The 25300-nt window shown below is 38.7% G+C and overlaps 3 protein-coding genes across 4 annotated transcripts; 2 read left to right on the forward strand and 1 right to left on the reverse strand.

The window, feature by feature from the left end:
- Window positions 1-358: 358 nt before the first annotated feature.
- Window positions 359-6056, reverse strand: zbtb49 (zinc finger and BTB domain containing 49). Of its 2 annotated transcripts, XM_015002492.2 has the most exons (8): window positions 5977-6056; window positions 5450-5620; window positions 3392-4527; window positions 3261-3307; window positions 3092-3165; window positions 2645-2727; window positions 2393-2554; window positions 359-2091 (listed from the first exon to the last, which is right to left on the reverse strand). In XM_015002492.2, the coding sequence occupies exons 2-8, from the start codon at window positions 5599-5601 to the stop codon at window positions 1370-1372; spliced, it is 2376 nt and encodes a 791-aa protein (XP_014857978.2). In that variant the 5' UTR covers window positions 5602-5620; window positions 5977-6056; the 3' UTR covers window positions 359-1369. The 2 variants fall into 2 exon arrangements, with proteins under 2 accessions (XP_014857978.2, XP_014857977.2); XM_015002491.2 differs by lacking the exon at window positions 5977-6056 and having other exon boundaries at window positions 5450-5954.
- A 594-nt stretch (window positions 6057-6650) lies between these two features.
- lyar (Ly1 antibody reactive homolog (mouse)) lies at window positions 6651-9696 on the forward strand. The gene is made up of 8 exons (XM_015002487.2): window positions 6651-7085; window positions 7627-7741; window positions 7831-7938; window positions 8040-8120; window positions 8541-8862; window positions 8983-9033; window positions 9226-9311; window positions 9450-9696. Exons 1-8 carry the CDS (start codon window positions 6964-6966, stop codon window positions 9585-9587), a joined length of 1023 nt encoding a protein of 340 aa, XP_014857973.2. The 5' UTR covers window positions 6651-6963; the 3' UTR covers window positions 9588-9696.
- A 1746-nt stretch (window positions 9697-11442) lies between these two features.
- On the forward strand, window positions 11443-24305 carry tmem128 (transmembrane protein 128). The gene is made up of 5 exons (XM_015002488.2): window positions 11443-11552; window positions 15022-15154; window positions 19352-19513; window positions 22434-22543; window positions 23777-24305. The coding sequence occupies exons 1-4, from the start codon at window positions 11453-11455 to the stop codon at window positions 22531-22533; spliced, it is 495 nt and encodes a 164-aa protein (XP_014857974.2). The 5' UTR covers window positions 11443-11452; the 3' UTR covers window positions 22534-22543; window positions 23777-24305.
- Window positions 24306-25300: the final 995 nt, after the last annotated feature.

Consider the following 25300-nt stretch of genomic DNA (forward strand, 5'->3'; position numbering starts at 1 on the left):
GTTAAGGTAGCATAAGTCTTTGACAGTAGCTACATATATTGAACCTGTAAAGTCATGAGGTCAAAGAAAGCACAATTCGGACTGGTCAGTGTAAGCTGGACTGCTCTGTTTTAACGCCTTTCTTTCTCACAAAATGTGGTTTTGATCAAGATTCGATGAAAGACAAAATTTTCGGTTCAATTGCAAAGACTACCACAGTTTTAAAAAAATGTTTTGCATATTATTATTTATGTATGATCTACAGAATCTATGGAGCTAACGTGTTGGTTTGAGATTTCCATTCACTCGGAAGGAAGAACATTATTATGACAGGAAAAAAAAAACACAATTATAAAAACAGGAATTGACTAATAGTTGATTTTTATCTTTTTTTTTTTTTTTTGCTAATCCACATAGGATCAAAATTACAGGTTGAAATATATACATACACCCCTCTCCCCACTAATAGTTGAAGAAATGTTCCTTAGCATATCAGAGATACAACAGACTCTTTGTTGCCATCTATAAGCTAATTCTAGATATTTGACCACTTATCTTGGTAGAGCTCCTTTAAATTGGCTTGTTGTACCAAAAAAAAGAAAGAAAATAAAAAAGTGGACCAGTACGGTCCATCCATTTTCAAACAGGGTTTAGTCAGATTCTTTCCAGAAATTTGATTTTAATGTATCCATTCCAAAGCCAGTTTTGATGCATTTAGCATGAAATTGCCCAAAAATGCCTTGACATGCTAAAACTTTAAAAATTAAAAGCTCACTCTACATATACAATGATCATGAGTGAATATGTATTATTGGGTCTGATCAATGTGTTTCAAAGCAAGATAACCTGATGAAGGAGATTCATACAGTCACAAAGATTTTAATTTGAAAACGATGAGACAATAATGCAGGGAAGTGAGCTTATTAAAAGCAGCTGGTTTATTGTTACCTGACCAGAATTCAATATCACATGAAAATACGTCTGTCTCGAGCAATGATTTAAAAGTGCACTGCTGCGTGTAAAATATAAACTATTTCGCTTCATTACAGGCTTTCATGCAAATATAACGGTAATTCATTCTAAAGTAAACAATTAAATGTTCAGTGTGGCACATCTTAATAAATAGTGGGTGTCCCGTTGAGCAGTTATCAGCTAAACATCTGCCGTTTCATCATTCACACTGAGTTGTTACCACAGAACCATCACCCTTGTGTTTAAAGAGCTCTCAGAAGTTTAGGATTTTTTTTTGTTTGTTTGTTTTTCAGTTCACTGACTTGCAGCAGCTCTAATGACAATTTTCTCTGAGATAAAAGCAACTGCTCACATGATAAAGAAAACCTTAAAGGACGGAACAACTAAGCTGCTCCCGCGCTGAAGCCGACGCGACAGTTTACTGCTCCATGTCGTTCTCGTTCTCATTCTGCAGCGTCTTCATCGCCAGGCCCCACAGAGTCACGCTGGAGATAAACTGGCCTTCGTTCGACCTGTAGGGCCTGCCGGACCCCGTGAAGGAAGCGCAGTGGTTGTCCGACGGAGGCAGGTAGGGTCTGCCCGCGGGGTCTCTGTCCAGACACGTGTTGCCGTTCTCCACGTACGGACCGTACACGGCTTCCTGAGTGGGCTTGTTCAGCTTCAGGCGGTCGGCGGGCAGCAGAGCGGCGCCTCTCTCCTGGTGGCCGGACGAAAGCAGGTGATGGGGAACCAGGGAGCGCAGCTCTGGAAGGGAGGTCAGCGCGGGACCGAGGTGCATGCTGGGTCCTGGAGTCTCTATGGGCTGTATTGCTTGTGCGGGCGGAGGACTGCACGATGACGGTTTCCCCAAGTCTGTGTCAGGCATGATGGCAGAAAACTGCTGCTCGGTGGTTGCAGCCGATGGTTTGCTCCGGCGGAGCGATTTAGTAAATGACGCCGGTCTGTTCGAGTTTTGGGTCTGCTCAGAGCTGGCTGCGGCCGGGCTGGAGGCAGACGGCCCCTTGCAGTGCATGTTGCTGTGCCTCCGCAGCATGGCGGAGCGGGTGAAGCTCTTTCCGCAGGTGTCGCAGACGTAGGGTTTCTCACCGGTGTGTGATCGTATGTGACGCTGTAGGTCTCCTGAGTCAATGAAGCGCTTTCCTGGACAAACGGAAAACACTGCAGATATAAAACACCGCCTGGATTTCAGATTAAGCTGCTAGTTTTTGTGGGATTTGTCATCCCAGGGCAGCTGAAGTTCGATAAAACAGAAAAACAGAGAGAGAAAGGAAGAACTTCAATGGCTGCAGTGAGAAGTAAAAACCGTTTCTATCCAACAGAACTAAATACACTTTCTGCAATCAGTTTGAAAACTGACACAAAGGAAATTCATGTAATTGTGAAGAAAGGCCAGAAAACGACAACTCTGTATCTAATCTCTCGGTAAAAGGTAATTCCTTACCACAAGTGGCGCAGATGTGGGATTTTTCCCCAGTATGGCGGGCCTTGTGCTTCAGCAGCTTCCTGTGTGTGTTGAAGGACTTTCCACACTGGTCACAGGTGAATGTCCTGTCTGTCGCATGAGTCCTCTTGTGCTCCTTGAGATTACTCAAATTGGTGAATCCTACGCAAGAGACATGAGTTCAGCTCAGCCCTCGAAGAAACGCGTGAGCGACGAAAACGTGTTTGTTTACGCCGAGGGACGTAGCGTTACCTCTGCCGCATATGTCACACAGATGCGGCTTCTCTCCCGTGTGGACCACTTTGTGGCGCTGAACATCCCCCGATGCAGTAAAGCTGGTAAAGAAAGATTTATTTTTGAAGTGTTTGTTAGGAGTGCCAACATTTGGGTGTTTGCACAACTAAAAAAAAAAAAAAATCTCAATATGAGATTTTTTTCTTGAAAAAAATTAAAGGATGGATTAAAAAAAAAGAAATTCCAAATTCAGGAGCTATATATATGTGTGTGCTCTAAAAACATGTATTGTGTGCAACTCTGGACATTATGAAAAAAAATATCACTAAAACAAAGAAAGCAAAGTTAAATCTAATATAAATAAAAACCTCAATTGTTATTTTTGGGACGATGTAAATGAGCAAGCTTCTAAAATTGACACATTAAAGTTAAAAGGAGAATTATTAAATGAGTTGATCATACTACCTTTTACCACACAGCTCGCATATGTACGGCTTCTCTCCGGAATGTCGCCGCAAATGGGTCTGCAGGTTGCCTGCCTGCAAGAAAAAAAAATCCCCTCGATATCTCTTCACGACCCAACTATTTAAGAACAAATGTGAAATAAGAGACTATGTGGCGGGGGAGGAAATACCTGAGAAAAGTTCTTGCCGCAGACGTTGCACTGGAACGGCTTCTCGCCTGGAAGCAGAATACTACAGTTTGTGTCTGAAACAGTCGGGTGAATTATTAAAGATGAAGTGCGTTAGTGCAGACACCTCATACCGGTGTGAGAGCGCTTGTGCAGCTCCAGGTTGCTCGGATGTTTGAAGATCTTCCCGCACAGCTGGCAGCAGTACTGCTTGTGCCCCGCTTGCTGAGGAGGCTCCGGCTGAGGCTTCAGATTTTGCTCCTCTTGGTGTCCGGGTGGGGGGCTCGGGAGCTGGGCGTCCGCTGCCTCAGAACACTCCTCTCTTCCTAAAGGGCTGCTGCCGACGGGAGCCTCTGGAGCTTCATCCGGAGCCCCGTCCGGAGCCTCGGCGTGGGCGACAGGTCCCCCTTGGAGGCTCTCTTTGGGACAGCTGAGGATGGGCTCGGCGACCGACTCGGCGCACATCTCCTCCAAGGCTTTCTGAGACCGGAGGTAATTGTATTTCTTCAGGTAGACGGTCTTCTTGGGACGCACGGGCTTGTTGACTGCGGAGTCGGCCGGGTCGCAGGCAGGGGTGTTTAAATTATTCGAAGGGGTCAGAGAAGCGACGCCGTTTTTCTCTGCTGATACAGATGTGCAAGGAGGGCTAGGCTGGACCGTGTTTCCTAAAACCACAGGAGCGCTATTGCCACCCTGACTCATTCCGAGCTGACATTGCTGCTCTTCCACCAATACCAGAGGCCCTTGATTTGAGGACGCACTGTTTGTCTGAATTGCACTTTGTTTGAAGTACTGCTTACTGTAGAAATTGCGGAGCTTGTAACCGTGAACGAGCTGCTTTTCTGCGTGGGAGCCGCTCTGTACGTCACACGTCGAGCCACTGTTAGGCACCGTCCCCGGCATCCTCCTTGTGTGATCCATGTCGCCGTAGTAGCCCGACCTCTGGGGGTCAGGCGGGCAGTGGAGGTCAACGTCATGTGGCAGGTTGCTTCCCAAAAGGCAGTCGTGCTCTGAGCTCAGGATGCCTGGGAGGGCAAACGGAGGCATCTCTACGGGAGGCGGGCAAGGCTTGAGGAAAGTGTTGCACATGCTCTGCACGTTCGGGACCTGCAGACTCTGAGCAATGTCCAGGAGAGCTTGCACGTTGTCCTGATTAATGTCGATATGGGAGGTGTACATGTAGTCCAGTATTTGGCCGATGCCGCCGACATCCTGGATCACCAGGTTGAACACGTCGTTCTTCTGACTGGGAGAGTTTTGGAACAAAGACCTGAAAAGAATCAAGCCAGAGATCAAGTAGCATGTACAGGAATATCTCGGGAAATTAGAATACCATCGAACAGTTTATTTATTGCAGCAATTCCTTTGAAAAGGTGAATATAGTATATATATTATATTGATATAGTATCAATATACTTAAAAAGTATACTGATACTTTTTAAGTATCAATATATTTTATTTTGGTTGATTATGGCTTTGAGATAATGAAAAATTTGAATTTGAAGACCAATAAAAAAAAAGATTCTTACAAAATCAAAAAATGGTTCAGACCCTTGTAAAATTACCTTCATTGAACCTACAAGTTTAATTCGGCTAAAAAATGCAACAGATATCTCAACATAGTAAATCAACCTAAATGGCTAATCTTTGGAGGGGGCGAGAAATTTCTCTGTTTCTATTTATATTTTAATAAAAAAATTAAAAAGGCAAAAGTTATTTAAGAATATTTTCAACAATCAATGTAAAAAAAAATAAAACTTTGTACGTACAACAATCAAACCCTTTTTGTAATTGTAGACCATCTTTTTGTCTGTTTCTATTGGTATTATGATGATTTATTTTCAGTGATGAGCTTTCCGGTTGTAAGGCCTCTTTGCCATCACCCTAATCTTTTGTGCACTTTACAGCTTCTTTATTAGATTGAAGAAATGTAGGCAGTGTGTAGAGGTTGTGAAATCTAATTGTACAAGTTTTCTTAGCTGTATATAAATGAACAATAACAAACATTTAAAATTACTCTGGTATTTAAAAAAATCTTATCATGATTCTATATCATTAAATGGAATTACTAAAATAAATTAACTTTTTGATGATTTGGTTGAGATGCTTGTACACATTTAGTTGTTTTTTTCTTCTTCAACATCTCACTGTAATTTAACAAAAAAAAAAAAAAAAAAAAGACATCAAGGCACCTGAAATAGGAACTGAAAGCAGCCAGGACATTTTTATGGGCTTTGAAGCAGACACCCTTCACCACCAGCATGCAGTCACAGAGAAGCCCTTGAATCCTCTGTTCCTGGAGCTGCTGGAGGAGGTAGGAGCTGTGGCTGGACAGGGTGTCCATGGTCAACCAGCTGCTGCAACTACTCCATAAAAACAAAACACAAGAGTCACGAGTCAAGAACAACTACTGGCTAAACAGACCTCTTCTTGTGCGTCTCAGGCTGACTAGTAACCTGACGGCACTTTCAAAAGCATAATGTATATCTATATCGTTCAACATCAGCGCGGAATACGGAGTCTAAGCTACGAGACCACCCATGCAAAAATTGGACGGAACAGTCGAGGTAGCGTCGAGGCCATGGAAGGTGACGTAAACCGATATCGCGCAACTCTTTGCGGAAATGTACAGATTCCACAAAGAGATGTTTCCAATTATCAACAGTTTGGTAAAAGCAGGTCTTAAATTAGTCCGAATTGTAAGAAAAATATTCCCCACCTTTTATTGGGATGATCGGTCACTTTACAACAGCATAAACACTACGTCACTTCCTGGTACATCACGTATTTTGAACTATCTAAACATGGCTCAAACGGTGGCAGTTTTCTTACAAAACAAGAAACTTTTATGCTTACAATTGAACTGTGAAGCATGTTTTAAAAACCTTTATAAAACTACCGAACGTTTTTCCCAGTCACAGGCACAAACTCTATACATGCTTTCCTTGCCCCTTAGAAACGATACGTCAGCTCTTCTGCCATATTGCGTGTGGCACGTCCGATAGTTCAAGTGCGGAAGTAACGTTGAAAACTGTTTTATAAATAAAACAATTCAAAAGTTTACGTTCAGTTAAAGTAGAAGGGCAATTGATAAAAAGGAGAAAAATCTCCTTAAAATTATTTTACCCTTATTTTACCTACTTTGCATAATACTTAATATTTAAGGATTAAGATTAAATCACGATTTATTATTATTAATAATAATAATAATAATAATAATTTTACCTAAACATCAATATTAAGGAATTCACCCTGGTTGTTGGAATACCGATTCTTGGCACTGTTGAACTACAAGCCACTCACAACATGGTGGTAACATTGACTGACGATTCTCCAGTGACTAGATGAGCCAGGAACTCTGTTTTTCTGAGATGCGTTTGACGTCGGAGCGCTAATCTTGTAGTTCCTAAGTCCGGACATTGTCACGTGTGTTTTGAAGAGTTGATACGAAAGGAACGTGTGCTTCGCATGGTTTTCACCGAAGTTTAAGCCAGAGGTTTACTGATATCCGTCGCTACGTGCAGACGTTGTTTTTAACGGTAAACGGCATTAGCTTAACCGAGCGTAACGGCCAGCCCGGTCCTATTTAAGCGTGAAGGTTTAATCGGTTTTGGTTGGTTTTATCAGGGTGCTATTAATTTATTCCGCATGTTTGCTGCCTGAGAAGGGTCCACAGTAAAGAAGACACGAAGAGAAGCTTATCATTATGGTGTTCTTCACCTGCAACGCGTGTGGCGAATCCTTAAAAAAAGCCCAAGTCGATAAACATGTCATGAAGTGCCGTGGGTGCCAAGTTCTGTCTTGTATCGACTGCGGAAAAGACTTTTGGTAATAACTGTTTTCTTTAACCAGCTGTTGTTTTTTTTAAGATGCAGTACTGTCTAAATGTTTAAAATGTGCTTCATTTTAAACAATTCCAATGACACTCTGGCCGTATGCTTCATCTCATTATTATTGTGAACGAATCTCTCCCACATCCCAAAGCAGGTCCTGATAGGTCTTCTATCCAGCATTGCCCTCCATTTAGTTCATGTTCCTATCAACTCTAACCAGCATCTCTGTCCCCACTATATATATAAAAAACAAAACAAAAAAACAACAGCATTATTAAGTGTAATGCTGCCATTGCAGTGTTTTTGATGTTTTTAGGGCGATGCACAATTTTGTGTCAGAGCACCTTCTTCCTTTCATGCTTTGTGGCGAGTCGTTAAATTCTAACACATAAAATCGTAGTAAAATACATTACAATTTGTGGTTGAAACATGACATTGCAGAATGTGAAAGAATTCCAGGTGTTTGAAACGTTTTTTTTCGCAAGGCACTTCCCCACATTTAAGATGGTGTCTCATCTTTTCTGTGTCACACGTAGGGGTGAGGACTACAAAAACCACACTAAATGTATCAGCGAGGACCAGAAATACGGTGGGAAAGGTTACGAGGTCAAGGCGAATAAAGGAGATGTGAAACAGCAGCAGTGGTTACAGGTAAGCAGTCCTCACTGAACATTAGCATACGCGTGAGTAAAGAGGGTTGCTTCTCTTAATGCTCGTCTTGTTGTACCTTTGTCATGCAGAGAATCAATGAAGCCATGAACAAACCCGGGGTCAGCGCTAAGCTGAGAGATGTGCTCTACCAAGTTAGCGGTTATGAAAACGTGCCGAGGAAAAAGGCAAAGTTTCAGGTAGGGATTGCGTACAACGGTAAAAGCTGTCATTTTGTTTAAAGTGCTTTAAACGAAGGAGGAAAACTATGGGTGATAAATTCCTTTTTCTCTCTCTTCAGAACTGGATGAGAAGCAGTTTAAAAATATCAAACACTGGGGTACAGGAGGAGGTGTGGGACATAATTGCTGCTGCAGACAGTGTAAGTTATTTTAGCTTGTTTAATCAAGATAACCATCAGACACTTGGATGTCCCACATTATTTTGTGCTTTGGACCTTTTGATCAGTTAGAAGCAAACATGTCTTTTTTGTATACAAGATGTCAGAAGACTTAGATTTCAGTATATTTATAAGTTGTATTTAAATGTTCTGATAATGACATATAAAAGCATTTTACTGCTTTACTTAATGTGTTAATGTTACTTGAGCCGCAGTGTTGCTGGTATTGCTATTTTAATAATAGCAACGAGAAATGAAGCCTTGCGATCTGTAGCGCTGGCCTTTGGCATGCAAAGCTAGATAAATATATATGTCTGTTCGTTTAATAATCGATGTAAAAAAAAAATAAAAATAAAATAAATGTTTCAAAAGTAACTTACTTCTTTATCACCCATCTATAAGGCTCCTCCGGCCACACAGACAACCAAAGAATTTGCAGACAAGGAGGCTGACATCCGAGTGGACACCAACAGAACCGAGGACCAAAAAGAGCAGTCGAACACTGAAGAGGAGAAGAAGAAGAAGCTGAACAAACGGGAGCGCAAAGAGGCCCGTCAGCAAAAGAATGGAAAAGCTCCCAAAAGAGATGAAAATAAAACTGCAGAAGGAGAAACTAAGAAATGCCAGACAGGCAAACAGAAAAAAAAGGATAGAAAGAGAAAACACGAGGGAGATGAAGACCAGACTGAGAACGGCGTTGAAGAAGAATCCAAGAAAACCAAGTGTAAATGACATTTTACTCCTTTAAATTGAAATGGTCTGCTGTTAAAGCATCCTTAGTTATGTTAAGTTGTTTGTACGTATGTTTGCTTCAGATTTTATATCGACTCTTGTTCTTTTGCAGTTGATGAAGCTGCAGAGTCAGAGGAGACTGAAGATCAAGCCATGTCTCAGGGTAACACTTAAAGTTCTGGCACATATTGCCATCACACTTTAATGAATATGTGTGTGATTTATTAGTTAGAACACCAAAGAAGTAAGAAAATATTTTGTATTAAGACTCCAGCAGAGGTCAGTGTCGGCTCTTTGTTTTCACTGAGGAAATGACCCTCACCAAACCTTACTATGTTTCCGATCACTCACACAGGAAAATTCAACTGGAAGGGAAACATCAAGGCAGTGCTGAGAGAGTCACCTGACCAGGAGCTGTCAGTGAAAAGACTCAGAAAGAAGGTGAGAAATTAAGCAACGCATTTCTGTGTGCATGACACACTTATTCAAGTTGACATCTGTCCTCTCTACCATGACCATCTTTAAATACAAAACGTAACTTAACATTGGGTAAGGAGTGTATTTTTCTGTCCTTTGCAGGTTTTGGCAGCCTACTACTCTTTCGCTGGTGACATAAATTTCAAAACGGAAGATGAGCTGTTGGCACTTTTCAACAAAAAGATCACCAAAAACCCCAAGTTTAGAGTTCTAAAAGACAGAGTGAAGCTTTTGAAGTAGACTCCTCCTTTAACGGCACGTTCTCCATGAAATGAAAGTTATTATTGCTGTTCTCCTTGGTGGCTTTTTATACAAATGAACAATTTCGAGGATTAAATGGTTTTACGCAGCGAGCCTGGTCGTCGTAATCAATACACGCACGCTTGGAACACGCCAGTTCTGTTTAATGTATAAAATGACGGTTGCAACGGAAGGCTGCTCTGTTGCGCATTCCAAGCTCACGGTAAGGCCGGGGAATGGCACCTTATCTGCGGGATTGGATGTTGCCGTGGGGAGGGGGATGTAGAGACGCAGAGAGAGGTGCACCTGAGCTGAATCCGACTCTCACACGGGATGAAGCTAATGCACATTCCTCCGCACTGCGAACGGGGTTCACTTGGCCGGAGACACAGAAGCTCCATAGAAGCAAGGCGCTTGGTGTCAGCCTCAGGTGAAGTTTTAATGCTTTCTGATTTTCCACGACTAGAATAAGCAGTTTCTTTACCCTGTACACACATGCTTACACACACACACACACAAACGCGCGCCCACGCACACACTCACAGAGAATGAGTAAACCTGCCCAGCTTTATGAAGCTCCTCTAATCCCAGAAGGTTTAACACTGATGCTCATTCACCACGCTGCTTACCTGTAACACTATATGGCATTCTCTGGGTTTTAGTTGAGCTGTTACTCAAGTTTGCTAGTATTAAAATGATGTTTTCACATTCAGCCTACGTCAGTTGGATTTAAGTCTTGTATTTTGATCCAGACCACACAGGATATTGAGTTAATCACATCTTTACTGTTTTGGAGGCAGGGAGTTGTTATAAAAACATTGCATTATTCTCATAAAACTCCAGGAACTTGTCATAAGTTGCTAGGGTCAGAAGGTCCTAGCCACATAATGGTGAGCACTATTCTAGTTGTCAACTGACTAGAATGGTGTTTTAGTTATAAGATTAACAGCCTGACCACAAAGATGGTCAGTTATAACTGCTTTTCAGCTAAAATAAAACTGAACCAGAAAGTACTTGCTATTTATCAGTGTGTGCGCTTTAACTTCTCACTTCAGAGAGTTCAGAAGTAGGACAACCGTGTCAGATTCTTGCTCTATGTAAAGGTATACAGTGAACTCAAGATGAGGTGTGGCACATAGCCAGCTACTATGTATTCTGTAAAGTTAATGACTGAAGGAAGGAAAATAACATGAAAAAAAATCTTAATTTTCTGTTTGATACAAGATGGTAAGATAGGCTAATTCTTTATAGATAAGATGCATGGAGGCCTTTATTTACATGCTGCAGAGTACATGTGAAGTAAACCTTTTCTTGGAAAAAATGATCCTGCATGAAATTTATCTCATCTTTGTTGTTAAAAAAAGCTCAAGTTCAGTTGATTGGATAGTGAGCCTATTTGTCACTGATAAAACTGAAATATACTAGTGTAATCAAAAATAAGTAGTTTTTTTGCAGACATTAAGCATGTTGGGGAAGCCAATTCCAGTCTTGAAAAAAACTTTTCAAAGTCCAAATTTTGTTTCATCTCAGAATTATGAGATGCTAAGTTATAATTATAAAGTAGCAAAGCCAAAAATTAGAAGCTAGCTTAGTAAAATCTGTACTTTATCTTAGAAAATTAATGATTGACACACTTATGAATATGTTAACTGTATTCAATAAGGTACTCTGTTTTCACAGTACATGGGCATTGTGTACAATAATTTGGTTATGTCTTTTTATGGTCATTACTATACAAAAAAAAACAAAAAAAAAACTACAACGGTCCTCGTTCTTACGTCATTGACAAGCGACGCTGCGTCCCAACAGGAAGCGTCTTCAATTCAGTTGGCTTTCAGAGCTAAAGTGAGTTGAAGAACAACAAAATGTTCAATGACAGCGAGCTGGCGACGCTGCGGAACAGATTCAAGAGAGATGCGGAGCTGCTCATGCAGACGACGACGTCGGCCGTCGATGGCGAAAAGAGTAAGCTTAAAAATGCTACGCCGGCTAACTACGTTAGCTTATTGAAGTAGTTCAGTTTGTTGGAACGTTGGAACTGGAAGACGGTAACCAGTTCACCCCTCCGTCTGTTCCAGCTGTTCCCGTCAAATGTTTTGTCATTAGAGGAGTAGTTTTAGACATAGTATATGACACACTGCTAAAAGGAGAGCAGAATTTTAAAAAAGTTAAGAGGTGCATCATACAGGCATGTATATCTATATTAAAGTCTAATATTAGTCATTTTAACTTACTGCCTCTGTCAATGTGTATAGCTGACATGGAAGTCATTTAGTTTGTGGGTTTATGACAGTTTTTGTTTTTATACACCAGTTCCCGTCAATGCAATAAACCAGTAAACATGGCACAAAAGACAATAATTAGACACCTCTTGTATAGCAAAGTTCTTTATTCATCACAAAGTAATGTCTGACCTAACAATAGGGAGCGTTTCAGGAAAGTTACATACGTCTCTCAAAGTGGCTGGCTGCATTTGCAATGCTATAATAAGCATCTCTAATCATTTTGGGATTATTCTGTTTTTGCAAGCAGTGCAATCTCGGCCACAGTTCCTTGTAAAGGTTTCCATGCTCAGATTGTGTCACTCCTGACGACCACAAATTTGCGTGTGTGTTATTGCGATTTAACATGACAGATCAATGCAAATTTATGTTTAAATGTGAAGTAGAAGGAAAATGATATGGCCCACTCAGTACTTTGTAAAACTATTATTTGCTTTTTTTTTTTTTTTTTTTTTTGCTCTCTGTTTAAAGTAGCTCAAGTTCAGTTGACTGAATAGTGAGCCTCTGTGTTAATCTTCAAACCTTTCTTTACATTTACCTATGGAATTGGTCTGGACAGTAGTCGGACCATTGAAGCAAATGATTTTGTTTGACCTGAAAATGGCACTTCCTACGGCTTTCTTTGAACAGTGCTTTTCTTTTAATAGTTGTCCTATCAGGTGGACGATCGTATCGGGGAAAATTGTTCAGTAACTTAATCATCCCTAAACATGGTTTATATGGGCTTTCAGAAGTCAGTTGCAAAGCAATTCACTTAAGGGTATCAAAGTAAATCAGTTCTTGTACTAATACAGACTAGTCTTTTTAGATTTTTATTTGTAAAAACAATGCTTCCCCTTTAATTTTGCAGTAATTCTGTGTTGGTCTGAAATAAAACTCCAGTAAAATACACCGAGGTTTGTTGTCTACAAGATGTGAAAACATGTATGAGGTAGAAAAATGCTTGCTACATAAACTGACCATTCTCAGTTCATCTGACTACCACAATCATTATCTCAAATTTCAGAATTAGTCCATCTGTCACAGTCTTTTACCAAATTTTTACATTAAAAACACGCCTTCAATTAAATTCTGACCCTTCACTAGATTGCAGAATGGATGTCACTACTGAATATTACTTCTTTCTTTTCCAGTATTTTTTTTTTAATTTTTAATTTTTATTTTTTAGGAAAGTGGGCAATTTTCTAGCTTTGAAGCTATCACTGGCATAAATCCAGCAATTCATAATTGTTTTAATTATAATCAGGATCTTTGTCAGCTCTGATATATGATCTAGAAACTGCTCTCATATATTCCTGTGGGTCATTGACAAGATGTTTTTTTTGAATGGCTACATATTTTTTTCTAAACTTTAAACCTTAGTGCAGCTTCTTTTCTAGGCCAGTGAGTTCATTGGGAACTCTGCACAGAGGAGTCTAGCCACTTCAGCAGCCAAAAACAGGCTGATTAAACAGAGACGTTTAATCAGCCAGTAAATTATAGAGATTAATAGCTTTCCAAAAGGCAAGATTATCTTCAAGAAACCTATCGGTTTCACCTCAAAAGCTGCTTAAATCTGACAGGAGATTTGCACATTCTGTTAAGCCAAGATAAAGCTCATATTTGCTTGTAAAAGCTATACTATAAGGTAAGATTCTGTTTCTCATAGTTTTCCAGTATTTCCTTTTGAGTTTTCATTGATACTAATACTTTTTTTTTTTTTAATTTTACTTCCTTTATTTAACTAGGTATACCCCATTGAGACCTAGATCTCCTTTTCAAGAGGGATCTGGGCAGAAATCTGCAACACACAACAACCTGGTCAAACGTACACCAAAAAAAAAAAAAAATATATATATATATATATATATATATATATATATATATATATATATATATATATATATATATATATATATACTTTTTGAAAGTTCTGAAGTTCCAGTATACAGCTCTGGTTTGAGGTTTACATCCACTCATCAATTTTAATGTCATATTTTGAGCTTTTACTTTTTATTATTATAAACATTAAACATATGATGGCTTTTACATTGCACAGGGATTGATTGCACTGCTTGCAAAAACAGCCAATTACATAAAGTAGATTTTATGTAATTGAGGTTACACCCTCAAAGATTGACATACACCGTCACTAATATTTGTTTAAATGATCCATAACAAATCACAGAGAACCTACAGGCTTCTCTGTAGCCATCAGAACGTTTCTGTCAGAATTCTGGTTTTATATTTGACCAACTACCAATGATGATCAGTTAAATTGGTGTGTGCACTGGTACATACCTGGCTTTAAATGTGTAGTCTATAGATTTTCAATGGGGTTGGGTGAGAAACCACTCCGGAAACTGAGTGTTAGCCTTATGGTCCATGTTTATCCTTCCCCAAAAGAGTTTTGATGTGTGTTTGGGATCCTTGTCTTGATCATCAGAACCAAACTTGGACCAAACCCATCTATATCTGATTGAAGATGTATTATTATGGTTTTGATGTATTATTATGCATTGCACATTATTCCACCCATAATGTGCAATGCACCAGTCCTGCTATCAGTGATCAAACCTCACTCCATCATACTACCACCACCGTGCATGACGGTGTGTGCAGTGTTTTTTAGGTCGACAAGTCTCAACACGACTTCTCCAAGCAATCGTTCTGTTTCTGAGGATGAGAGTTTGGGTCAGATGGCTGAAACTTGGTCACAAAATTAGATTTGCCCACAGAACAATCATTTTAACTAATTTTGGAATGAATAAAGAGGGTTAAATGTAATCTTAAAACTTTTCAGGATTTGGGGCTCATGCTTACAATAGTGGTCTGTGCCTGGAAACAGCCAGTTTAAGTGAGTTTTACCAATTCTGCCAGGAATTACAGAATTACAACAGATGCTTGATGATTATAAAAATCAGCCACTTCTTAAACAACATTTGGGCAAATGTTAGTGTTTGTAAGTATGTATTTGTAGGAATAGTTTTGACCCAAGGTAGATTAGAGCCACAAAGGTAAATCCACATTAAGTTAAAACTTAAGCACCCAATTCTTTTTTGTTTGTTTGTTTTTTAATTCTGTATTGCATGGAAGTCTTCTTAGAACATAATTACTGTCAGATGTGTTGAGTCGCTACACTTTTCCAACTTTTGACGTGTGTCACCTTTCAGGTCAGGAGGAAAAAGATCTGAAGCCCCTTCCTCGCATCAACAAGCACTCCATTTTCTGGATTGTGGCGTCGGTAGCTGTGACGTACTATGCAGATTTCCTGCACGTCATTATGGAGAACGATGATGTCAAAAGGTAAAACCGATTTCCCAAAAATACTTTAGCATAAGTCGAAACTAGATTTAGTAGGCATAAAATTTCACACATTAGCATTGTGAATTTTAAGATATTTTTAGCCAAATCAGAGCAGAAGAATGAAGACATTAAGTTATCGTAACTATGGAGACAGTGTAGCTTTAAAGTGGTGTAGATAAGTGACAAAAAAAAGTACACCCCTTTCCAGATATACTACTTTACATCCTAAAGCATAAATAAAAACAATCAGTGTTCTTATAATTACTGTGCATTTGTAATACTAAATAAAAAAGGACATGATCAGGTCAAAGAGGTCTAATATTAGGGTCATTTATTCCCTAAATTTAATAACATGGAATATAATGGTTTCACAGTATAGATTGCACAGAAAAGTAAACATTTACACGTCATGATCATGATCAAAGAGGATCAGTTACACAAGGTAATTAACTCATTCAGCATAAGTTCATGTACTGCCGGGTTATTTGCTATTAGAAGAGACAATATGCTTTGTGTCTTGTTTGTAGCTCATGACCCTTCAACTTTACATTCCCTCAAAATATATTCATGTCTCATTTTTGCCAAAGTCTGACTCAGATCATCTCTTGCACTTTGGCATACTGATTATAATTAAGTAATTAATAGGAGTGTAATTGAGAATTATCCATTAAATCTGGTGAAGCTGAGATTAAACACAGAATAAAATTGCTAAAAAAAAAAGTTGTTACAGGAGGCTAATGTCTTCAGGGTATTTGAAATGCTGTGGCTGGACCTTTAATGAACTGGGTGCAAAATTGCAACAAAATTAAAGTCACGAGACAATTTGTCTTAGTTTTAGCCTTAGTTTTCTCAAGTTAGATTCATAATTTGGTAACTGACAGTTAATCTAAAAAATGTATACACCTCTGTCAAACTGAGTAGGACAAAAATTAAGATAAGATAAATCATTTTAGAAAACTTCTGCTTTCATTTTGATCTTGTGCAATTCGGCAGAAAAAAATAAATCTACTTGAAGAGAAATGTACAAAACGTTAAAGCTGCAGCAACCTGGTTGGATTGCCATGGAAACCTTCCATTATCTACTGAATTCATTTAGATATTTGATGTTTTCAAGTAGGGCTGTTGTAAACGAATATTTTAGTAATCGAGTAATCTATCGATTATTCTTACGATTAATCGAGTAATCGGATTTAAAAAAATTATAAAATGAAATATTGGTAAATCTGGCATAATACCGGTGTTACTATCAGATATCAGTATCAGTCCAATTTTTCACATTTGAGCATCCCTAACAGTTGCTTTTTTGTAGTTTAGAAAACTAACCTGTAACAATAATAGCTCACTTTCTAAGTTAACCAGAAGAAAAGTTATAGAAAAATCTGAAATTATATTGAATTTAATAACAAAGAGGCAGGCTCACAAATATGCTTATAAAAAATGTCTACAATCCAGCTTTTAGTTTATGTATTCATCTTCAGTGAGTTTAATAGATTAATTAAACTCACCTTGCCACCTAACCTGTCACGCTTTGGGTTTGAAAATACGGGAAATGCCGCCTGGAGTGGGAGGAGAGGGCGAATGAACGAACATGGGGTGGAGGGGAGGAAATAGACCAGCGGACTGACGAACCGTTAGACCGGGGGACGAACACGGGGGGAAGCAATACGGGATATTTACGACACCTTCACTGGTCACACTCAGAAACTCATCTACCAGCCATGTACGATGCGCTCCGCCACCCGTTTCTTCAGACCGGGATATGAAATTTATTGTGCGGTTCGTCGGTAAAGCTACATTTACACGGTAAGCATCAGCTACTCAGCCGCCCGCCCTGTTCAGGCTATCCGCTCACCTCAGCGCTCTTCCCGCCGTTAGCTTTCAACCAGCAGCCCCGGAGGAGAAATGCTGCCGTACTCCAGGCATTCCCCAGTCATTTTAAGGATGCTTATTGGTTCCCCAAAAACGATAAAAAGTCGGGCATTATCATCAATCAATAAAATCCCCACGGGCCAATCTTGAAGATTGGACTTTATGCCGCTGAGACTTAGCTTTTGTCAACAACTCAGAGGCGGAAGTGAGAGCTCCGCGCAACGCAAATGAAGTCCCGGCCGGAACACGGTGCGCTAACTAATAAAACATAAATTAACGAAGCTTCGAGGCAGGTAAATTTTCCTCGAGGAATTTTAGTAATCGAGGTACTCGAATCATTCGAGGAATCGTTTCAGCCCTATTTTCAAGTTCACATTGTCAGGATTTACAGTTAATCTGATTAATTTGAAATAAGGTTAAGTGAACAATGGTGGATTTTTAAATTTTTTTTATAAATGCTCATTTACATTTTTTTTTTAGTTTTTTCATCTAAAATCATAGTTTTCAGAAAAGTTCCAAAGGATCTCATTGTACAAAGGTGTCAAGTCAAGTGTCAGTCTGTCAAGCAAAGCATTGTGCGTATAACAATGGCACAAAGAAGACAGTCATTAAAAGTTTGGATAAAAATGGGACAGTTACATTACAGAAACTGGATGTTCTTCCAGAAGTGATAAAAAGACGAGACACGAGCTTGTCAAGCAGAATGCCAAAAAAGGCAACAGCAACACTGAAAGATCCGAGGGAAGAGGTCAGGTTGCAAAACAGCAGGAAGAAAAAACCTTAAACAAAACAAAAAAACACCCAGGACTGGCTGAAATTTCACAAAACCTGGTGACAGAATGTGTTCTAGTCTGATTAAACCAAAGTTGAACTTTTGGGTCACAGTTGACAAAAGCACACGAAACATATTTGCTCTCCACTCCGAATCATTAGGTTAAACTTTCCATCTCCTAAACATGGACGCACAAAGGGTGATGCTAAATCCTATGGTTTGAAAATGGTATGTGACTCAAGTTCATATGTGTGTGAAGGCAGACAAGGGAATACATCTGGCAGTATAATGTATGTTTGGTACAAATGCAATGCTGTGTATCAGCAAAAGAAGGTGAAGTCCCACCGTGCTCTGGACTTTTAATCAACACCTCTACATGTGAGTGTAGCACCTGTTTTATCTTCTTTACTTTGGCTTCCTGCTCTTTTTAGAATTGACTTTAAAATGTTACTGCTTGTTTTTAAAGCTCAACTTTACTTATCTGAACTTTTTAGTCTTCCTGTACACGGGAGAACCCTGAGGTCATCAAACCGACTTTTATTAGACGTCCCAAAAACTAGGCTAAGGCATTGAGGTGACTGGGCCTTTTCAGTGGCAGCACCCCGACTCTGCGACAATCTCCCTCTACACCTTTGCTCCACCTCTGACCCCAAAGCTCAAGACTCATCTCTCCAGACAGGCTTTTAATACCATGTAGCGTTGTGGCATTTTTCCTTATTTTTATTGCTGCTTTTGTGTTTTTGGTAACACTTTATTTGACTTGGTGTGCATAAGACTGACATAGCACCTGTCATGAACATGAAGAAGTCTTTATAAATGTTTGACAGTTGTCATGAAGTGTCATTTGGTAAATGACACTTTTAATGCAAAGTTGCTCTAAAAGTTACATTGAAAGTCCATTAAAAGTGCCAACTTTGCATTAACTTGTCATTGAAGTCACAGACATTCATAAAGACTCTTTCATGTTCATGACAGGTGTCAGTCTTCTGCACACCCCATCACATAAAGTGTTGCCGTGTTTTGTTGTTTGTTTTTTTTCTTGTGAGAAATCTTAGAGAAAGTTTAAGAGGTCACCCGTAGCGGGCTGTGGACTAATCGGATCTTATATGTTTTGAAAACTTTTGCGAAGAGTAGATAGACCGATGCAACATACTAATAGACTTCTACCAAAGAAGACTGAACAAAAGGTTGCTTCAAAAATGTATTTTATGGGTGTGTACACTAATGCGCAGGATAAAATTACCACATTGTGTCTTTATTTTCTGCTGTGATAAGTAGTTTAAAAGGAGGAAGGATTGTGGATTTGTATTCTTTATATTGTACGTAAATATCAAGTTCAGACATTCACATTTTAAGAAAGGAGCTCTGATCAAATAGTGCTTAGTCATTGTCAAACATTAGTTTTTTTCACTCAGGAACTTCTTGAACAGTGGATTCAGTACAAAAGAAACCACTGATATGTGATACTGCAGGGAGACCGTGATGTGATACCCTATTCTGTTTCTATTGAACCTGTACAGCTGATGGAATAAATGCACCTTCCCTTGTTTTTTCAGCTGGTGGTTTAACGTCGGTCTGATACTCCTTGGGATCTGCTTGTCTTTGGCTATGTTTTGCATTGTGTACCTGGAGTGGTTCAAAGGCATTCAGCACTATGACCAGGAGTACCCTGCCATTCCTCCCATTACCACTGCGGCCTTTATCGCTGCATCGTGCAGGTAAAACACACAGGAAGAGAGAGAAAAACGCACGTGTATGTTAGCTAAAGCTGTATTTTGTTCTAAAACATCTAAAATTCAAGGACAGGTTTTTGCTTCTGCAATATGGAAGAATTTTCCCACCCAAAGTAGCTATGTTTCCCCTTTAAATGACCTTATCATTTTTTTTAGTAGTAGGAAATATAAAAATTTTATTACAAAAGATTTTGCTGCCCAGTCTATCGATAAGACATACCACTATATTTAAAAAAATTCTAAAGAATACTAAAATGCTTAAAGTCTTGTTAGTACTTTAAGCATTTTCAAGACAGTAATAGGTTTGCATTTAAAAAACAAGGGTGATACAGTTGCTCAACATTAGTTTAACTTGATTAAGAGGCCAGTATATTCTGTTAACTTGCTATTTTCTTTGTAATGACTGTATGTTTATAAAGGTAAATCTAAATCTCAACAAACTAACAAACCTTTTCCAACAACAAGTTTTTTTGGTATAATTTTCTCCCACAATTACTTCCACAGTATGATGCAGGACTAAATCAGATTGCCAGGGTAGAAATGTACAGAGTGACATTAATAGGGAGGTAGTACTTTGAAGGCAAACTCGGAACCAAGAGTGAAGGATGATTAAAAAAAAAGAATATCCCCTTCGTTTTCTTTCCGTCACGTTGCAGGATTTACTCCTTTTTCAGTTTTAAGATTTTCAAAGTCAAAAGTCAAAGTCAGCTTTATTGGTTAACGTAGATCCAAGTTGACATTTCCATCCTCACGGACCCACGGTGCAGCATGCTGAAACAGCATCTGAAAGCAAGCACCATAACAACAACAAACAAGCAATAAAATAAGATGTAAAATAACCAGAAGTAACAATGTGGTAGATGAATAAAGTATGGTCCCTGATGTGTTTATGTTTTAAGTGATAGGATCTGTGTGTAGAAGGGAGGTTATTGATTTTTTTGTTGTTTTTTTTTTGTGTATACTAGATTTAACTCGGCAATGTCATTTAATATCCATGAACATCAGTGTTTTACAGAGTTTACATTCTAATAAATCAATAAAATCAGCCAACTTTTGAGGGAGTATTTGATTTTAAAGAGGCGCTGACTTCTGCTTTCAGCCTCTACCCTTTGATTCAAACCTTTTAAAAATTTTAACCTGTAAATCTGTTCCAGTGTTTGTGTTTCAGGATGAAAAGTAAAAGAACATAGAGAACACACAAAAATTACATGATACATTTAGATATTTAATGTGGGGGAAAAAAGAGGGCAAAAACAGGCGTAGTTGGGCAAAACTTGACACACCACCAGCTGACGATGCTGCTGGTGTGTCTTGAGAGTCCGTCAGCTTCTCGGGAAATTACAGTATTATGCAAGACCAGTGCAAAAATATTTTTAGTCCAAAAATGTTCAGTTAATGACCTCAGCAATCAAAGGCAAAACTTCTTGATTTTTGGGGCAAATTCTCAAGGATTGAGCGTAAGACAGATGGATACAACTAGAACAACAACAACATCCTTTGCATGAATGAAAAAGGGCTGCATTGTCACTCTGTGGTCCAAAATTAGGACTGCGTGGTTTTAGAAAATTGTGTTATGGCGATGATGATGTTCAGAATTGTCATGATATCAGTTGTGATATATTCCTGTTATTTTCTTTCCTCTCTTTCTCAGCACTTTGGGCAATGTCATTTGTGTTCGGTGTGAGCGTCTGCTTCTGTGAGACTTGGCCCAACTGGCTAAACGCTGGATTAGCATGTAAAATGCTAGTTCGTTACTTCACTCTAAACAGTGTGATATGAACATTGCACATTCTGATATTGGAGTGACCATACGTTGTCAATGTATTGACAACTCTATCCAAAATCCTCTTTTATCATGAAGGTACATTTTGAATTTGATTTCTAAATCAATATTTCAGAGTTTGGAGGAAGAATGAAAAGGCACAGAATCAAGTCATGATTAATTTGCGAGCCATTTTAGCTGGTGTTGGTGGTCTGTTGTGCTTTTTTTTTTTTCCCAAGTCCAAGGTCAGCACCGCCATTTACTAGAGAATACTTGAGCTTTACGGAGATGCGGATGTTCTTTCCTCGCAGGACTTGGAACGTCACCACAGTGACAAACGTACCGATAGTTTAATAATCGTGGTATCATCTTGGTATCACTGTGCTTATTTGGCAAGGAAATTGGCCCGACTTAAACTTTATAGAAAAATTACGCAGCATTGCCAAGAGGAAGAGGAGAAACGCTAGAGCCAACAATGCAGACAAGCTGAAGAGTACATTTAAAGCAAACTGGGTTTCCTTAACGCCTCAGTGGAGCCACTGGCTCCATGCCACACAACACTGATGATTTGATTCAGCAGTATTTAGCACATATATTACACAGTGTGTAGAAATAGTTACCAGTAGTTCTTAGTTGTTGTTTTTTTTGTTTTGTTTTTCTTTTTTTCTTTTTTTTTGACTTAAAGCAATATTTTTATTTTAAAATAAACTGAACTTTCAGGCGTCCTCATTAAATAGTGAGAAATAATTATTGAAATAAATCACTGTGTATGCAGTAATACTATATGGGGAGAAACTTTTTATTTGCAAAACTGAACTACATAAACTTTTATGTATTGTAACATATTGAGGTGAACCGGTAATTTTACTTTATGGTTAGATTTTAGATTTTCCATAGCTGCAGTTATTCATCACATAGATAAATTACAGATAATTCATTACATTTTATTTTGCTATTTAATTTTAGTTACTAATTGGCTACATTTTCCAGTTACATTGCATAATATAATAGTGTTTAGTTCATCCAAATATTAATATCTGCATGCTCTGCAATGACGGCCTGTGAAAAGCTCACTTAGCCACTCAGTGGCAGATCTGTTAAGTTTGATTACATGTGTTGTTTTGTTTTGTTTTTTTCTTGCAGCTTTAATATTGCACTGTGGCCAGTGTGGTCCTTCTTCACTCCACTAATCCTCTTCACACAGTTCATGGGCGTCGTCATGTTCATCTCTTTGCTTGGATGAATGATGAAAGGTGAGAACGATAAAACTTTGTGGTCATTTTTGACTTTGTTTTTGGTATTTGCTCACTGTATTAATATTGTCATTAATTTGTTGAAGATGTCGAGCATTACATAAAGGGTTTTATAGAAAAAAAGCTTTTATTTGCAATTTTACGTTGGTGTTGTTGACAAGTTTAAGACCGCACACAAGACCATTTAAAAGTCTTTGGCTATCCTTCTTTTTTGGTTTATACCTTGTAAAAATAAGTAAATTAAAAAAAAAGTTGGTGGAAAAACTTTATTTTGAACAGTCACACAAATCTAGAAACTATTTACAACAGCTCACCTGAAATGAGGAGGGAAAATACAGAAAAGTTCAAGTAGTTCTATGTTTAAAATAGCAAAATTTAATAATGATGTTATTAGTCTTTCATGATTAGGAAAGCTGTGTCCACTGGAGAACTATTTTTATGAAGGCAAATGTCTCGTGCCAACATCTGTCCCTTCATTAGTGTAAAATTGCAAACAGTTTAGATTTCTGAATATCTAGAAAGCAAAATGTGAAACTGGACTAACTTCAGAAAGCGGTGTAGCGAAGCCACGTGGGTTTGGGATTAGGAAGCAAATGTGAATCAGGTGGCGGTAATGAATCTGGAAACTATTACATAAGGAGGAAAACGTATATCAGCTCAGCCTAAAAACACAACTAGGTTCTTTGGAGTCAAACTCGTGATCTCAGATGGACTGACAGACAGAGGACAACTGTTCTGTGGTCAAACGAGTTCATGTTTCAGCTTTCTTCTTGAAAATCACACACACTTTTGCTGTTTGGTGCCAAACATGCATCAGTGCAGACAAAGGGTCATAATTGTATTTTGGAGATAAACCTTAAGGTTATGTCTGGTGGAATGGGACAATTCTTATTTATTTATTTATTTGCATTACAATGGTCACAGTGTGCGTTTCTGACTGATATCCTTTCAGTTCATATTGGTCTTCTGTTGAAAGTGGTGCAAAATGAGACCAGAGTTGAACACCGAGGACTGCAAACTGTTCAGCTACCGCTCGGATCTTATAAAGTGTAAATAATTTACACTTTATATGTAATAAATTTGCTGGTAGCATAAAACTTCTTTTCCACCCTAGCTTTAAAAAGGAATGCAGCTGTCAGACGGTCTAATTAAAGCATTGCTGTTCTCCAATTCATTGTGAACCTTCTTCACCTGTAAAATGTGATGCCATCCTTTCTGTTCCATCTTTTTTAGGGCAAAACACCAGAAATGAGAAAGGCAAGGCGTTCTCCCCAGGGTTCTCCGCTTCTCTAAATCTCTCACCAACTCAGTTTATCTACACGCAAAAGACTGATCCAAACTCACTGTTTTAAAGTGGCATTGTTATTGTGATGTTCCTTTGTATCCTTCTGCTTTTTATGTTTGCAGCACACATTTGTAGTGTATTCGAACATTTAAAATGCCGAGATACTTGATTCTAGAAAACGAAAGGTGTTTGTTTTTAGGTTAAGACATCTGCTGACACTTTATTGTGTTTTCTACTGTTTTAATGTTTTTTTTAAATAAACTCTTGCAACCATTTTGAAGGAATGTGTGAACTTGACTCAGCTTTAAATGAATATAAATTTAAATGTGTTAACTGGACCCAATTCCTTTGGGATACATGTTCTCCAACAAAACACTTCTGTCATGTGCAAAGTGATTTTTGGACCTCAGATAAGCCTGTCACAATAATAAATTAATTGAATGGTAAATAAAAGGAGCTCAATAATTTCCATTCTGATTTTGTTTGAACTGCAGTTTTGTTTGCAGAAACACCATTATCCATTTTATTTGTGGTTTCGGTTGTGTGTGGTTTTCATTTCCACTTTATTTATTGTTTTTGGTTGTCATGTTTTATTCTTCAGCTTCCACTGTAAAATGTTCTCCGCCCCAGGGTTAATAATAAAAGTTTATTGGTCTTTTAGAGGGCAAACTAGCACTATTGTGCCATTATCAATATATATTTCTTGAGAAAGTAAAACAATATTATCGTTTATTGCAATAATTACTGGGGGAATTTGTCGTCCAATAAAAATTTATCATGACAGGTTTAATCTCAGACCTGTTAAAAATGTCAGTTCTGTCTCGGCCTTTGAAAAGCAGTTTAGATCAATATTTCACTTGAACCTTCTCGTCATCACCTCCACCTGAAACGGCAGCTGCTGCGTCCGAAACGTTGCACAAAGGAGACCTACTTTCTTCTGAGCGTGAATCTCAAATTTAGGAATCCGTTGATTCTCAGTAGGGTGGAAGTAGCGGAACACAGGAAGACATTTTATTCGACATCGTTTGAGTCCCATTCTGGCCGTCCAACTAAATTTCAGAGACCAGTCAGTGTGTTTTGGCCCATTTTCTCTTGGCTGTGCCTTCAGGCACTTGACACTTTGCACTTTTGTACACTCCTGGAGAAGGAGGAGGGCGGGGAGGCGGTCAGCACCGGAGGATAATGAGGTCCTGGCGGCTTATCATAATAGCTCTTCATCTCCATTCCTACTCAAAAACACACAATTTGCCTAAATTACTTTTTTTTTTTTTTTTTTTTTTTTTTTTAAATAGGATCTCCCCCAAAACAGATGCATGCAGAGCACATGTCAAAATGCAAGACCCCCGGGCAAAACAAACTCCATCCAGCCTCAGCTAGAATCCAGATGGCCACATAAATAGAACCCATAAATATTTATTTATTAATCTAATCAAATTAGGTTTTATTTGAATAGTGAGAAGATGTTTAATATT

The sequence above is a fragment of the Poecilia mexicana genome, unplaced genomic scaffold (assembly GCF_051168715.1).
Source record: "Poecilia mexicana isolate PSO_F unplaced genomic scaffold, ASM5116871v1 scaffold_5, whole genome shotgun sequence".
Classification (NCBI taxonomy): Eukaryota; Metazoa; Chordata; class Actinopteri; order Cyprinodontiformes; family Poeciliidae; genus Poecilia; species Poecilia mexicana.

What these genes read in the sequence shown, in the direction of transcription:
- zbtb49 (XM_015002492.2), bottom strand. Translation starts at nt 5,601, where the DNA reads ATGGACACCCTGTCCAGCCACAGCTCCTACCTCCTCCAGCAGCTCCAG. An exon ending in TGCGAGCTGTGTGGTAAAAG is followed by an intron (nt 2,728 to 3,091) that starts GTAGTATGATCA and finishes TTTCTTTACCAG; the next exon opens with CTTTACTGCATCGGGGGATG. An exon ending in GTGTGACATATGCGGCAGAG is followed by an intron (nt 2,555 to 2,644) that starts GTAACGCTACGT and finishes TCTCTTGCGTAG; the next exon opens with GATTCACCAATTTGAGTAAT.
- lyar (XM_015002487.2), top strand. Translation starts at nt 6,964, where the DNA reads ATGGTGTTCTTCACCTGCAACGCGTGTGGCGAATCCTTAAAAAAAGCC. An exon ending in TAATTGCTGCTGCAGACAGT is followed by an intron (nt 8,121 to 8,540) that starts GTAAGTTATTTT and finishes CCCATCTATAAG; the next exon opens with GCTCCTCCGGCCACACAGAC. An exon ending in TGAAAAGACTCAGAAAGAAG is followed by an intron (nt 9,312 to 9,449) that starts GTGAGAAATTAA and finishes TGTCCTTTGCAG; the next exon opens with GTTTTGGCAGCCTACTACTC.
- tmem128 (XM_015002488.2), top strand. Translation starts at nt 11,453, where the DNA reads ATGTTCAATGACAGCGAGCTGGCGACGCTGCGGAACAGATTCAAGAGA. An exon ending in GGCCGTCGATGGCGAAAAGA is followed by an intron (nt 11,553 to 15,021) that starts GTAAGCTTAAAA and finishes GTCACCTTTCAG; the next exon opens with GTCAGGAGGAAAAAGATCTG. An exon ending in GAGAACGATGATGTCAAAAG is followed by an intron (nt 15,155 to 19,351) that starts GTAAAACCGATT and finishes TTGTTTTTTCAG; the next exon opens with CTGGTGGTTTAACGTCGGTC.